Here is a 15091-nt window from a genome sequence, read left to right as displayed (position 1 = left end):
TCTCTTGTGGCTCCAAGACTGAATAGAGCAGACTAATGATATTAACAGTTTTCACATCGAACACCTCTCTTCAGAGGATGCACACTTCTTATAAGCTTTGAATCAGCAAGGATCAGTTAGTTAAAAGAATTAACTGTTTAACAGTTGTAAATGCACATTTTATATAAATTATTTAGTTCACATATTTCCATAATTATGAAATTAGTATATACAGAGATATTTAAAAAGCATTTGTAAATGCTTTGTAGGAACAGAAATATTTACAAAGGAGCAAGGGTAGGAGCAGGAGATATTTACAAAGCTTTCCTTGACAGCAGCTGTAAATTGCCACCATATTTAATATGACTTCAGCTTCGACACACAGAGATGAAGAACCTCTGACTCTCCAAAACATTTGTACTTCATCTTCCTACCTCCAACTCACATGGCCCAATGGCAGTGGTCCTCAAACTTTTTACCGTTTATATTAGAAAAGCTTTGTTTAGGGTTTGGAAACAGTATAAAAATTTCTTTTATTCCCAAATTCCCAAATAGGCTTCTCCACAAGAAGCTTTTCATAAAAATGAATATTCGTGTAACACAATATGGATTAAGTATGTAGATCTACTGATATTTACAGAAGGAGACCTCCAAATCAAATCTAGGGTGCAATTGATACAAGAAGGGAGATCAATAGATTGGTTACATTACCAGCAACTAAAAGAAGAATTTAATAAAGCCAGGAAAATGGTTGGAATAGAATCCGAGTGGAAGGTATCTGATAAAATCCTATTGGGAGGAGAAAAAGGGTTTATAAAAAAATGTACAAGCATCTTCTAGACACTGAATTAAAGGAAGAGTCTATCAAAGAAAGTATGATAAAATGGATGAGGAACATAGGAAGACCGATACCACTAGTAATGTGGGAACACTCTTGGAAAAATAATCAGAAATTTACAAAATGCAACACCCTAAAAGAAAACTACTTAAAAATATTTCATAGATGGTATTTAACTCCATCTAGGCTATCTAAAATGAACATACATTACAACAGTAAGTGCTAGAAATGCAAAGATAAAGTTGGAACCCTTTATGGTGGCAGTGCGATGGGGGAAGAAATATTGGATAAACATACATAAGGAGATGCAAGATGTCTTAAAAATAAATATTTCTCTCCTTCCTGAATTGTTCTTATTAAACATAGTAGACTTGATTCAAGCTAAATTGACTCCAAATATGATTAGTTTAATTCTATATATGATATCAGCTGTGCGTATGGCACTAGCTAAATGTTGGAGATCCAGGGTAAGCCTTTCTATGGCTGATTTTTTCATTATAGATAGTCTGACTATGTACTCAGCAGGGGAAATTAATCAAGAATTTGAAAACAACTGGAAAAATGTTAAAAGATTATGGCATCAGATATGACACAGAAGTTGCAGGGACAGTCTAGAGTAGATGAAACAATGAAGAACATAACCAATGTTGGTTTTTTGGATTACATGACTATAAATACAGACACATGATATATGGAAATATATACATATAAATATTATTTTCTTTATTTTTGGTTAGGAATACTCACGTTATAGAATACAAGCATATATTAATGTATAATCATTTTCTTTCTTTCTTCTTCTTCTTCCCTTTTCTTTTTGGAGTTGTCTCTCCTTTTTCCCTTATGTATTATATGTAATAAAATCCAATTTTAAAAAAATCTTTTTACCCTTGTGACCCCTTTACATGCAAGTGTCAAGGGTCTCCACCCCCCAATGTGGTATATGAATAAAAATATTTTCTTTGTTTAGCATGCTTCTTTTCATTTGCACAATCATGTATATTCATATTTTAACATATTACATATAAGGAAATAACATCATTAAAATTAAAACAGATTTTTTTTAAAAAAAATTACATTCAATATTTAACTCAACACATGTAATTTTTACACATAAAAATGTTTGGAAAGAGAAAAAAGAGGAGGAAGGGGGATCAGGACTTCCAAGTCTGGCATCATCCTTAAGTAACTCTAGTGCTCCACCTCGGTCCCGCTGCACTGTTTCAGAACCTCTGCTATAGGTGATTACAGTAACTATACTTAAAGATCAGAAAGATAAAAGGTTCCCCAGCCCTGCCTTAAGTCAATGTAGCCAACTAAATTCTCCACATTTTTATGTAAGTAAGTTTGCATGGATTGGATACTGTAATATTGCTTCAGCAGTAGAGCTAGTATGTTTCTGTGAATTTTTCTTTCATGTGTGGAGGCAAGAATTGCTATATAGAACTCCTGCTGGAGTTTGCTCTCCACTTGTAGCTGACAAACTCTTTTAATCTTTTGATAATGTTGTTAACAAAGAAGGGTAATACAGTACCTTTGGCCTGTGGTGGTAGTTGGGCAGTCCATGGTTTATATTCCACATCCAGCTACATATATATCTATCTGTTAACTACAGTAAAAACAAAGAATCCTAGTCTGCATCCACACTGCAAAAATCATCTGGGTTGACACTGTTTTAACTGACATGGCTCCATGCTGTGGCATTCTCAGAATTGTAGTTTGTTGTGGCACCATAGCAGAGCATCATGTTAATACTGATGTGAAGGAAGCTGCCTATTTCAAAACATAGGTTATGAGCTTTATTTATTTCAGTGAATCATTCTTTTTCTTCTTCATCATCATCTTCTTATGTGCCATCAAGTCAATTACTTATGCTTACCCTATGAATGAGCAATCTCCAAGAGACCCTATTATTAGCAATTCAGATCTTGAGGTCTCAGGGTTGCAATGTCTTAATTGAAGCAATCCACCTGTGATGTGCTTTTCCTCTTTTCCTAATGCCTTCAACTTTGTGATTTTTCCCCCCTATAAGTATTGTGTCATGATATTCCCAAAGTTTCAGTTTAGTCATTTTGGCTTGTGGCTAGAGGTCAGGCTTGACTTGCTCTACATGACCTATTTATTTTGGTTTTCTTTAGTGGTCCATAGTATTTGTAGAACTCTCCTCAACACATTTTAAATGAGGTGTTTCCCACTCTCCTCAGTCAGCTTTCTTTATGGTTCAGCTTTCACATCTATATATAGTAACTGGAAATATTATGGCATGGAAGATCCTAACTTTGGTATTCAGGTATATAACTTTACACTTGACAATCTTATCCAGTTCCTTCATAGCTGCCCTTCCAAGTCTCTAGTCTTCTGACTTCTTGACTGCAGCTTCCATTTTCATTAATGACTGAACCAAAATATAGAAAATATTTAACTGTTCTAATGTCGTCATAATCTACTTTAAAGTTGTATAAAGTATTTTATTCCTACCCAGAGATGGAATTCTTTTTATTCCCAGATAAATTACAGCACCCCCTCCCTTTTTGAAGATATATGATTCTCTAATATCTAGTAAAGGATATTCTCATTTCTATCATTTTTTGTGGGCTTTTTGGGCTATGTGGTCATGTTCTAGAAGAGTTTCTTCCTGACATTTCACCAGCATCTGTGGCTGGCATCTTACTGAGAAGATGTCAGCCACGGATGCTGGTGAAACATCAGATATAAACTCTTCTAGAATATGGCTACATAGCCCGAAAACCCCACAAAAAACTATGGCTGCCGGCCATGAAAGCCTTCGACTCCACATTCTCATTTCTCTTCACTGGATGGGAGGGAGAGCACAGTGCCTTTATGTCAGAAGAATAAGATTTCTATAACTGTGTACCTTTAAAAAAGAAGAAGGCATGCCTATCCAAGTTTCCAGAGCTGACAGTGAGCAAAGACACAGAAAAGATTTCTGACGGACCAATTGTCTATAGCATGGGGAAAGCTGAATTGGTAAAACTGCTTACCCAGTTTATAGATGGAAAACTCTGAGGCTGAGGCTAGTCCTAAACACAATCAGTGACTCCATATTAAAGACCACAAACACATGTACATGTCAATAGTGTTCATTGCAAAGAATGCATCCATCAATATGCAATGGCAGGAAATGCCTATGAGTACCAACAAGGAAAAAGCACTTACAAGTGTCCATCTTTACTGTACATGTATTTGCATGCCTATGTGAAAAAATCCCAGTAAAGCTACCGTATATACTTGACTATCAGTCAGCCTCGTGTATCAGGTGTTGGCAGGTTTTGAGGCCAAAATTATAGATTTTGATGTGATCCATGGATAAGTTGAGGGTAAAACTTAGGGGCATATAAGAAAAGATCTAAAGTACTATAAAGGAAAGGAAAACAATGCCAAAGAAATTACAAAATTCCAGCATGCATAACTGTGCTCAGACTAAAGGCTGAATGGATGGGTGTTGTGTGTGTATGTGTGTCAGTGTTCCAGGACAGATGTACACTCTACAAAGTCTTGCCTTTGACTGGGGAATGGTTCCTTTTTTAAAAAAGGAATTAAATTACCTATATTGACCAATAGATAAGTCGATTCCAATTTTTGGGTCAATTTTTTTGACTAAAATTTCTAGGTTTATACATGAGTATATACAATAGTTTTTCCACAGGTCAATCTGCAATCATATCTATGATAACACAAACCTGGGCCATTGCCTCAATCCTCTTTAACATGCTATGAGAAAACCTGGTACATAAACACAGCAATTCCTCAGTAGTTCAACATAATTCAGCTACAAATCTGTCTGTTTAGTTAGGAAAAACCGTAAATCATTTCTGAAACCTATGCTATTTAAGTGACTGGGTTTTTATCAGGCATCAAACAGCAATTTAAACAGTCTCGTGCAAGGACCTTGATATGCAGGAGCACCAGAGCATGCTGCAATTTGCTCTAAACTGGGTCTCAGTTTCTCTGACACAATCACGTAATGCTATATGGTAAGATATTTTGCTGTCGATGCATCATGACCTTTATTATTGGGCAATGCCAAAGACACTTTAACTGCCAGGGCTCAGTGCTATGGAATCTGGGATTTGTAGTTTGTTGTGGACACAGAACTCTCTGACAGAGAAGGTGAAATGTCTCCCAAAGCTACAATTCCAAGCTGTAGCATGGATCCATGGCAGTTATAGTAGTGTCAGCCTGGATTACTTCTACAATGCAGATGCAGCCTTGGTCAACTGGCAACCTCACAGGGATGATGTAGACACACAGTTTAGTGGATATGACCTTGGAGTTTGGCCACTGAGTTCTCAGCTGAGTTCTTAGTTGACTGTGTATTGTGACCTGCTTGACTTGTGCCTACTCCTTCTTCATGAGCTTAGGAAGTCTCTTCCCAAAGAGTTCAGACTGAAAGTATTCCATCTGAGTCTGGATTCTTGCTTATCGGTCTTCCCCTTCTGCTATACTGGATTACAACTCTCACCAGCACTATATGCCAACTGGGCAATGGGACCATATTCAGCAGCATCTGACCGATTGACATCTGGTATATACAAACTCCTATATTAACTCTTTTCTCACAACAGCACTAAAAAAAATCACTAAGAGAAAGGGCCACAAAGGTCATGACCCAAACAAGGCAATTTGTTTTTCAGAGGGGCTGAGGGTGTTGTGCAGAGCTGGGCATAGTCTGGCAGACAACAAGAGCTGCTAGGAATTTCTTGTTATTTAGCAGACAATTGATAGGAGTTTCTATAGAAAGCATCCAAGCTGTCAGTAAGGGCTTTGGAAACACACTCTCCTTTGGGTCATAATTGCCTCAGTCGATTTGTCAACTTTATTGTAAAGATGCTTTAATGATTCACCAAGATTCCTAGCCTCATTAGTACTTCTTGATGGTATTCAGTAGTCTGCATTTTAAAATTCTTCTCACTTAGAGGTGAATTAAACTCTTACAGAGGTTCAAAGAAACAAAGCAAATAAATTTAGCTCCAAGGTGGAAAACAGAATGTGTAACCTTCATCAAAGAAGAACATTTCACTCCACCAGGCACATGTTTTTATGCAATATTCACACAGAACTAGAACTATAGGTAGTCATTTTATGACATGTTCACCTGAAGATTGGTACAATGTTTTTGAGGTTTAGTTACTTGTACACCATGATGATGATGATGATGATGATGATGGATAGGGTAAAAATTGTCCCAACAAACGTATTGCATTTTTGCCACTGGAGCACTATGTGGTCCTAGCTGATGAAATGTTTGGGGAGAAAGAGTGCCTTAATGTGTTTTTCTGGGACCCACAATGCTTAAAAACAAAAGTAGTCTAGTTCTCAGTACATTGGTCCCACTCAGGGAAAATCAAAATTTCTTCATTTGGGAAACACTGGAACTCACTGAGATTACAAAATACCCCAAAACAAAAGACGTATTGGTCTTCTTCCTCTGTGAGTGTATTTCACTTTAATTCTGGGTTAATTTAATTCTGGCTGTTGTGGGTCCAGCTTTATCCTTTTGTACAGCGATTGGCATGTTTCCTCTATGTTGAATACAGAAATCATGTCCTACATATATTGACAGAAAGGACAGAGTGACCTTTCTTTTAATGCCTGTCTTTGAATTTGACCACCTTCTGCTCCATACATCTAGATCCAATATCACTTGATGGTACAGATAAGGAAAGGTATATGTAGAAAGTGGTAACAGCTGCAGATAATTGATTCATATAATATTTTAATCTCTCTTACAGAATATATTTGTGAAATTTGGAATGAAGAGTTGGTTCCTCTTGGATGAAAAAAAAGTCTCATATTTCTAGCTGACAACATCGATTTTGTAGTTAACAGGAAAGATCTCACTGGACCACAACTAATTTGATTCTATTTTTAATCTGTTTCCCTGAACCTGAACAAATTAAGTAATAAGTTTACAATGCAAATACATCAACTTAAGAATTAGACTTATGACCCCAAAACTTCTAATTATCTCTAAAAGTCTAATCCTAAACATATTTACACTGAAGTAAATCCAACTGTCTCACTCCTGGATAAATATATACAACTTTTTATTGTACTAGTCTTGGGAATCAACAAGTAGTTCCAGTCTAATTTTACCTGTGCATACTTGAAAGTCAATTACATTCTTTGCAATGCTTATTCACTGATAACAATACATAGACCGATCTCCCGTCTACCATTCTTGGGCAAAGTGATCAAGAAGGAAGTTGCCCTCCAGCTCCAGGCAGTCTTGGATGAAGCCGATTATCTGGACCCATTTCAAACTGGCTTCAGGGTGGGATATGGAGTTGAGACTGCCATGGTCGCCTTAGTCAATGATCTCCATCTGTGTATTGACAAGGGGAGTGTGACCCTGTTGGTGCTCTTGGACATCTCAGCGGCTTTTGATACCATTGACCATGGTATCCTTCTGGAACACCTGAGGGAGTTAGGTATTGGGGGCACTATAACTTGAAACACCTCAATTGCTACACCATCTATTCCTGGTAACTTATCTTTGCCAAGTGCTTTGAGAGTAGCTTACTCTTCTCTTTCTAAAACTGTGAGTTCATTGACAAAGGGTTCTGCCTTGAATAAATGTGTCATCCTTCATATATATATATATATATATATATATATATATATATATAGTTTTTCAGTGTATTGCTTCCATCATCTCTTTCCTTGATCTCACAGTCCAATTCTCTGTTGGTCATATAGCATCCCCACTCCTGGTTTGAATTTCCCACTGAGTTCTCAGATCTTATGGAAGACTCGTGTACTACCTTTTTTGTTGTCTTCTTTTATTTCTTTCATTGAGTATTGCAATAGTTCTTTGTCACTACGCACAAGTCACTGAACAATTGTGTTCAGGTGTCTGACCCTATATCTGTCACCTTTAGTTTTGCTTCTTACCTGTCTTTAATTATATGAAGAACTTCATCAATAATGAAATTATATTGTTGCAGTGTCCTGTGGGAGACATAGTTTGGTGACTTGTAGAGTCACAGGTAACCAGAAGGATTGTAAGATAGAAAAGCTTAATAAAGGTTCTGTGATAATTTAGTCTGTAAGGGAACTATTTAAAGCTATAAAGAACCAATGGCAAAGGGAAGCTAAGGAAACTGTCAAACTGTGTAACTAATGAAGTATTTATACATCATATCCATTATGAACACCATCCACTAAAAGAGATACTGTATTCAGCCTGACTTGTAAATGAATCTCTTATCTTGTTTCAGCAGCTGTCTGAAGTGATTTCAGAAACATGTTAAAACATTACCAACAGTGAGAAAAGTCTTTTAGGTTTGGGACAAATTAGATAGTGGGTGTTATAGTGTAGGAGACACTTAAGAGAGTCTGAGTTCGAGTCTCACAGTGAAGAATTGGTGGGATAGTGGAGATCATCTTCACATAATTGGTGCTGGAGGTAGGATCAAAAAGACCCATTGGGTTGCCATCCGAGAAAGTAGTTGGCCGGGGGAGTTTCGTCGTAACACATGGTTTAACATGACAATATAATATGGTTATTCTTGCTTGTGGTCTAAAAATAAAGGCATTTTATGTGAGTATGTGAGAATCGGATTGTTGTTGTTGTGTGCCTTCACGTCGTTTCCAATTTATAGCAACCCTAAGGCAACCCTATGATGGAGGTTTCTTAGCAAGATTTGTTCAGAAAAGGCTTGCCTTTTGCCTTCTTCTGAGGCTGAGAGAGTGTGCCTTGCATAGGATCACATAGCGGGTTTCCATGGCTGAACAGGGGTTGAAACCCTCATCTCCAGTCAGAGTCAACATATTCCTGTTTTCTACTAGTGCAAATTACATGTATTTTGTATCCTGTATATTTAATTATAAACCTGCTGTTTATCATGTTTGGAAATGAGCCCCTCGTATCAATATGACATGCTCCTCTGTGCATACTGTCAAATTCAATGCAAAACTGGTGTGTGTGTGTGTGTGTGTATGAGGGAGAATATATACATATATTTGTTAGAGTTGGGGCACAAGACCCCCGTGAATATGGAAAAAGTAACAAAGACACCATGTTTTTTACCTGAGAGGACACCTCTCTAGGAATCTCTAGGTCTTTCAGTGGAGCTTTTAGTTAAAGTTGACCATAGAGTTGCACTGGAGGACCTAGATATTCCTAGAGAGAACATAGTGGTCAAATCTGCAAATAATCAAAGCTGCAAATACAGGGGTGTCCTCTCAGGCAAAAAACAAGGTGTTTTTATTATTTGTGATATTTCCATATTCACAGGGATCTTGTGCCCCTAACCTTGGGAAATATGGAGGGACGAGTGTAATATATATATATATATACATATATATTATATAAAATAATATAAAATATAAAAATGATATACTGTATATATATATGTGTGTGTGTGCATTCAAGTTTATACACACACATATATATACACACACAAACACACAAAATAGATGGTGAAAGGAATGACAAAGCTCCTTCCTCTCTCCAGCCACTTTGAGCAATCCCCAGTAATTAATTAATTACACAAAAACCTGCCTCCATATAACATTTTTAAGGGGGATATATATATATATACTGTATATCACACAGTCGTCCTCACTGACTGAAGGACCAGCTCTAAAGAAAACAAACACACTCCACCCCTTTTTTCCTTCCCTCCTTCTTCCCCTCCCTCTTCTTTCTGTGTCGTGTCCCATTTTCCTTTGCCCTCACTTCCTCCCTATTAGCCTAGTCAGTGAGGGCAAAAACCTTCACCGGCGCGGACTGCGCATGCTCAGGATGCCAGCAACTCGCGCGTGCGCACTGCGAGAACAAAGGCGCTGCTCGTCGTCGTCGCTGGCCTCCGGCAGCAGCAAGCGTTCGGCAACCTTCGGCTGTTTCCGTCGGGGTCCCGTCCGCCATTTTGTCTCTCCCTAGTCTCGCCACTTGCCTTACCTGCGCGGCTCCCTGCCCTGCCCCCCCTCCTCCCTCCCTTGGTCGCCTGCGCCTTTTTTATTGTCCTGCTCGGCGATGGACGGGTGAGTGAGCGAGGGAAGGAGGGATGGAGACCCTCCAGGAAGGAGGAGGAGGAGAGGGAAAGAGGGAGGAGGAGGAGGAGGAGGAGAAGAGAGAGCTCCCGCCGCCGCCTCCTTCCTCTCCACTCTTTGGCCTAAAGGAGGGAAGGAGGCAGCGCATCCCTTGCCATGAGTAGCCCTTCCTCCTCGCTGGAGGCCTTGGGAGGCAGCGGAGGGCCATTCCCCAGAGGGCCCCCCTCTGCTAGGAGGAGCCCCTGCCTTGTGCCACTTTAGCAGGGACCAGGGAGGGAAGCTCTTTTGTTCCCCTGGCAGCTCCTCCTCCTCCTCCCTTCCTGGCCTTCCCCAAGGGAGAGGGGGAAGAAAGGGGATGCAGGGGTGGGTTGGAGGCCTGAATGTGTGGCTTCATGGGCCTTCCTTAAGGTGGGAGGATGCTGCTGGAGGATACAGGCAAAGGGAAGCCATAGAGGAGAAAGGGGCCAGGCCTCAGCAGCAGCAACAGTGGAAACAACAACAATCACAATCACAATAGGGCCTTTTCCACCAGGGAGGAGGAGGAGGAACTCCAGCGTCTGGCAGGCAGTTGTTGTGGTTGTGTGCCTTGGAAAGTCGTTTCTGACTTTATCATGGGGGGTTCTTGGCCTTCCCCCTGAGGCTGAGAGAGCGTGGCTTGCTGCTTCATGGCCTTCTTTCCTTCCTTCCTTCAAGGTAGAAGGATGCTGGAGGATACAGGCAAAGGAAAGCCATACAGGATGTTCCAGGCCTCAGGCATGTGTAGAAACAACAGCAACCACAACAACAGGGCCTTCCACCAGGGAGGAGGAACTCTAGTTGTGGTGGTGTCCTTCCTTCCTTCTTTAAGGTGGAAGGATGCTGGAGGATGCAGGCAAAGGGAAGACGTAGGGGAGGAGGGTGCCAGGCCTCAGGCATGTGTGGAAACAACAACAGTCACAATAATAATAATAATAAATTTTATTTATATCCCGCCCTTCCATGGATATGATCAGGGCGGCTTACAAAATTTAAAAAACATTACAATACAAAGTTAAACTCCAATAATCAGTTAAAAACAATAAGGTTTTCCTTCCACCAGAGTGAGAAACTCTAGTTGTGGTGGTGTGCCTCAGTCGTTTCTGTCATGAGGTTTTCTTGGCAGGATTTGTTCTGAAGGGGTTGCCAAGGCCTTCCTCCTGAGGCTGAGAGAGTGTTGTTGCTGTTTCATGGCCTCAGCCCTAGTGGAAACAACATCAACAACAACAACAGGGCCTTCCACCAGGGAGGAGGAACTCCAGTGTGTGGCTGTTGTGGTGGTGTGCCTTAAAGTCGTTTCTAACTTATGATGAACCTATCATGTGCTTTTCTTGGCAGGATTTGTTCAGAGGGGGTTGCCACATGGTCTTCCCTCTGAGGCTGAGAGAGTGTGACATGATGCTTTGTGCCTCTCCCCCTTACACACACCACCTCCAAGGAGAAGACACAATCAAAGGCAACTGAGGGGTTTCAGGCCTCGGCCGTGTAGAAACAACAACAGGGCCTTCCACCAGGGAGGAGAAATTCCAGTTGTGGTGTGCCTTAAAGTCGATTCTTGCTTACGGTGAACCTAGCATGAGGTTTTCTTGGCAGGATTTGTTCAGAAAGGGTTGCCAAGGCTTTCCTCCTGAGGCTGAGAGAGCATTGCTTACTGCTTCATGGGCCTTCAGGTAGAAGGATGCTGGAGGAAACAGGCAAATAAAAGCAATAAGAGGAAAGGGCCAGGCCTCAGCCCAGTGGAAACAACAATAACAACAGGGCCTTCCACCAGAGAGGAGAAACTCCAGAGTGTGACGGACAGTTGTTGTTGTGTGCCTTCAAGTCATTTCCAACTTATGGTGAACATATCCTGTGGCTTTCAATAGTTTCGTTCAGAAGGAGTTTGACATGGCCTCCTGAGGCTGAGCGAATGACTTGCTGCTTCATGGCCTTTCTCCCAAGGTAAAAAGATGCTGGAGGAAACAGGCAGAGAAAAGCCACAGAGGGGGTTCATGCTGTGTGGAAACGATGACAACAACATCAGGGCCTGCCTTGGCAGTGGAGAGCTTGGGAGGGGGAACACCATCATGCCACAGGCAGTTGTGGTAATGGTATGCCTTCAAGTCATTTCCAACTTATGGCAAACCTATCGTGATTTCCCTGATAACATTTTTCAGAGGGGTTTGCCATGGCCTTCCCCTGAGGCTGAGAGAGTGTGACTTGCCTAAGGTCACCCCTGGGTTTCATGGCCAAGTTGGGAATCACACCTTGTTCTCCAGAGATGTAGTCCAACACTTCGAAGACTATGCCTCAGACAAGGCCCTCCGTTTGTTGGAGGCCTGATCTTAGCTGTGGACGGTGACAGCAGTAAGAATGCTGGATTTTGCTGACCCTCTCCTCCAGTTCCTTTTCCAAATTTGAACCTGCCTTTGAAATGAAGCTACTCCATTCTTGTGCATATTGTCAACATAAGTGGGCTACTGAAGTGTTGTAATTTGAGTGTTGGAGTATTACTCTGGAGGCCAAGGTTCGAAGCCCAGCTTGTCTATGTAAAGACACTGGGCAAGTCACACCTTCTCAGCCTCAGAAGATGGCTATGGCAAACCCTCTCTGAACATATCTTGCCAAGAAAACTTCATGATAGGCTCACCTTAGGGTTGCCATAAGTTGTAAAGTACTTGAAGGCACACGGCAATAACTGAAACATTTACCCTTGGGATCACCGTATACATCTGCATGCAGACATTGTGCCCCCTCCAACTTGATGGAGTGTATGAATAAAAATATTTTATTTATTTAGCGTGCGTATTTTCATTCGCACATTTGTGTATATTCATATTTTAACGTTTTATGAGGAAATAACATTCAAATTAAAACAGTTTTCTTTTAGTAAATCCAATATTTAACTCAGTGCATGTGTAAATTGTACACATAAAAAGTTTAGGAAGAAGATGAGGGATCAGGTTCTCCAAGTCTTGTGTCCCCCTTGATCAACTTCCCCCCCTGGGGGCTTCCTACCCCACCATTAGAGAACCACTGAAGTAAAGTTATAGCACTTACTTAACCAGCCTTACTGAACATGACAAAGTTAGTCAACTTCATGGCAGGAGTAAAGTGAAACATCTCAAGAAATGAATGTTACCATAAACAAGTTGTATTATTCTCTGGGAATCGCTATATACACACTCTAGTTCCAAGCATTATCAGGTAGTTTGTCCTGCTTTGCTAAAATCCAAGATGTATAATTTATCATGGCTTTTATTACGTTACACCACGTGTATGTGAGGGTGAGTCAATTCAAATGGTTATTTTTATCACAATGCATGATGATGACAACAGTTTAGTGACAGTTTCCTTGTTGAAATGGGTCTTCTGAGACAAGTCAGTGTAAGATGGATTTATAACTATCACACTTATAGGAAATTATGTTGCTTTGTGACTTTGTGCTAGTTCAGTGGGGGGTATGCTGTGAGGTGATGATCAGAATCCATGTCCAAGAGAGAGTTGGGAAACTGGGCATCCACATATTGTTGGACTGCTGCTCCCATCAGACCCCCTTAGTTTAGCCAATGGTGAGCAGTTGTGAGAGATGCAATTCAACTACATCTGGAAGGCCATAGTTCCCTACTTCTGTTACAGAGCCATACACATCCATCTTGACTTCATACCGTTTCCTAAATATAGCCTATAGCATTTATGGTTTTACAAATGTGGTGTCAAGCAATTTTGTTGTAAGTCTCTTCATCTCTTGTGCCTCCCATTGTCACCAAGAGTATTTGAGTTGTATGAATGGCACCAATGGAGTCCTTCACCATTTTACTTTACCATTAATAAGTCTAAGCTCTTTTAAGTCAATATTTTAATGCCATGATGATGGCAGTGCATTGGAAAACCAGAAGTCTGTTTCAGTTATCAAGAGATACCACAGGACAACAAGCTATCAACTATCTTGTTAGGAAGAATGTTTTATTTAGTGGGGAAAAGAAATAAAAGTGATTTTTTTCTAGTAAAACTTCTTTTTCTTTTTCAGCATTGTCACTGATGTTGCAGTTGGTGTGAAGGTAGGCTATGAACCTTATAGATAATATCAAATAATCAAGTTATTGGTATAAAGGATATTCTCTCTGGTAGCTGTCAAGTTTTTTCAAGACGTTTCAGCAAATAAAAAGTTTGGTGCTTAATATATCTGTTGTGTGGTTCAGATACATCACAAGGTTTGGTATTCCATGTGTGATCAAGCAAAAGTTTTTTGCCACATCCTGTCTTCACTTTGTGTATTAAAGCTAAATTCTTAACTAAATTCTGTGTTCTGGATTCTCATGAACTGGAATTAGCCATTGCATGCAGAACAGAGGTCTGAGTAAACCAGGACCAAATCATTACAGTTTTACATCAATGTGATGTCTGAACCACACTTACATTTGCATTTGTAGCCTCTCTGATAGCCTTTAGGGCTGAAGGGCAGGGTATAAATACCATAAATACATACATACATACATACATACATACATTTATGACGAGCAGGATGATTCTTATAACCAGGGTCTGAAGTTTGCAAACCCTTGTTACAGAGGACTGCTTTTTATGGTTAATCTTCTTTAAATGCCAATAGACATGTAATGTTCCATAACAGAAAACAACAGATGATAAAAAGGAAAAAGAAATCCATGGACTATGGGCAGAGAGGGTAGGAATGTATGATCTTACATACTGGGTATAGATACTGATAATATTAAGCTTTTGAAAGTTGTTCAGCATTCTCTAGGAGAACAGATTATGCCTAGAGACAAGATATAAAATTTACCATATTTTGAAAACTTTGAGAATCTCACTTGTGTCATATTTGGAAGCTCTGACATTATAATATGTTAATATAAGTAAAGTTTAGAATGTTTCTGTATATTTTTAATATCAGTAGTATCAAAACACTGTGGTAGCTAAATGGCCTGAATTGTGGTATTTGGTTGCCTGGTTCAGGATCCACCATCTGAATCCATACAGCTCTTCTGTGTCTGCTATACTATCCACCCCCATCTGGTATCATATGCCTTTAAGCCCCGTAGATGCCAGTGGCTGGGCAGTTGGGTTATATGTAAGTAAGGTTTTTTAAGGACAGCTAGTAACAACTAGTAAAGCTGCGATAGCAAATGTGAAACATTCAGTGTACATGTAAGTTTAAGTTTAATAAACTAAGGCATAAATTAAGTGTTGTTACTATATTTATATCCTGTCTTTTTCCCAGCACTGGGACTCAAGGTGGCT

The 15091-nt window shown here is 40.0% G+C and overlaps 1 protein-coding gene across 1 annotated transcript in view; it reads left to right on the top strand.

Annotated features, from left to right (window-relative positions):
* The first annotated feature begins 9637 nt into the window (after positions 1-9637).
* PTBP2 (polypyrimidine tract binding protein 2) overlaps positions 9638-15091 on the top strand; it is a 73287-nt gene continuing 67833 nt past the window's right edge. Inside the window, exons 1-3 of the mRNA XM_042464334.1 lie at positions 9638-9826; positions 11189-11791; positions 13860-13890. Of these exons, the coding sequence (XP_042320268.1) occupies positions 11760-11791; positions 13860-13890 (63 nt within the window). The 5' untranslated portion in view covers positions 9638-9826; positions 11189-11759. The remainder of the gene's footprint in view (positions 9827-11188; positions 11792-13859; positions 13891-15091) is intronic.

This window comes from Sceloporus undulatus, chromosome 4 (assembly GCF_019175285.1).
Source record: "Sceloporus undulatus isolate JIND9_A2432 ecotype Alabama chromosome 4, SceUnd_v1.1, whole genome shotgun sequence".
NCBI lineage: Eukaryota > Metazoa > Chordata > Lepidosauria > Squamata > Phrynosomatidae > Sceloporus > Sceloporus undulatus.
This window is presented reverse-complemented; position numbering and strand designations above follow the sequence as displayed.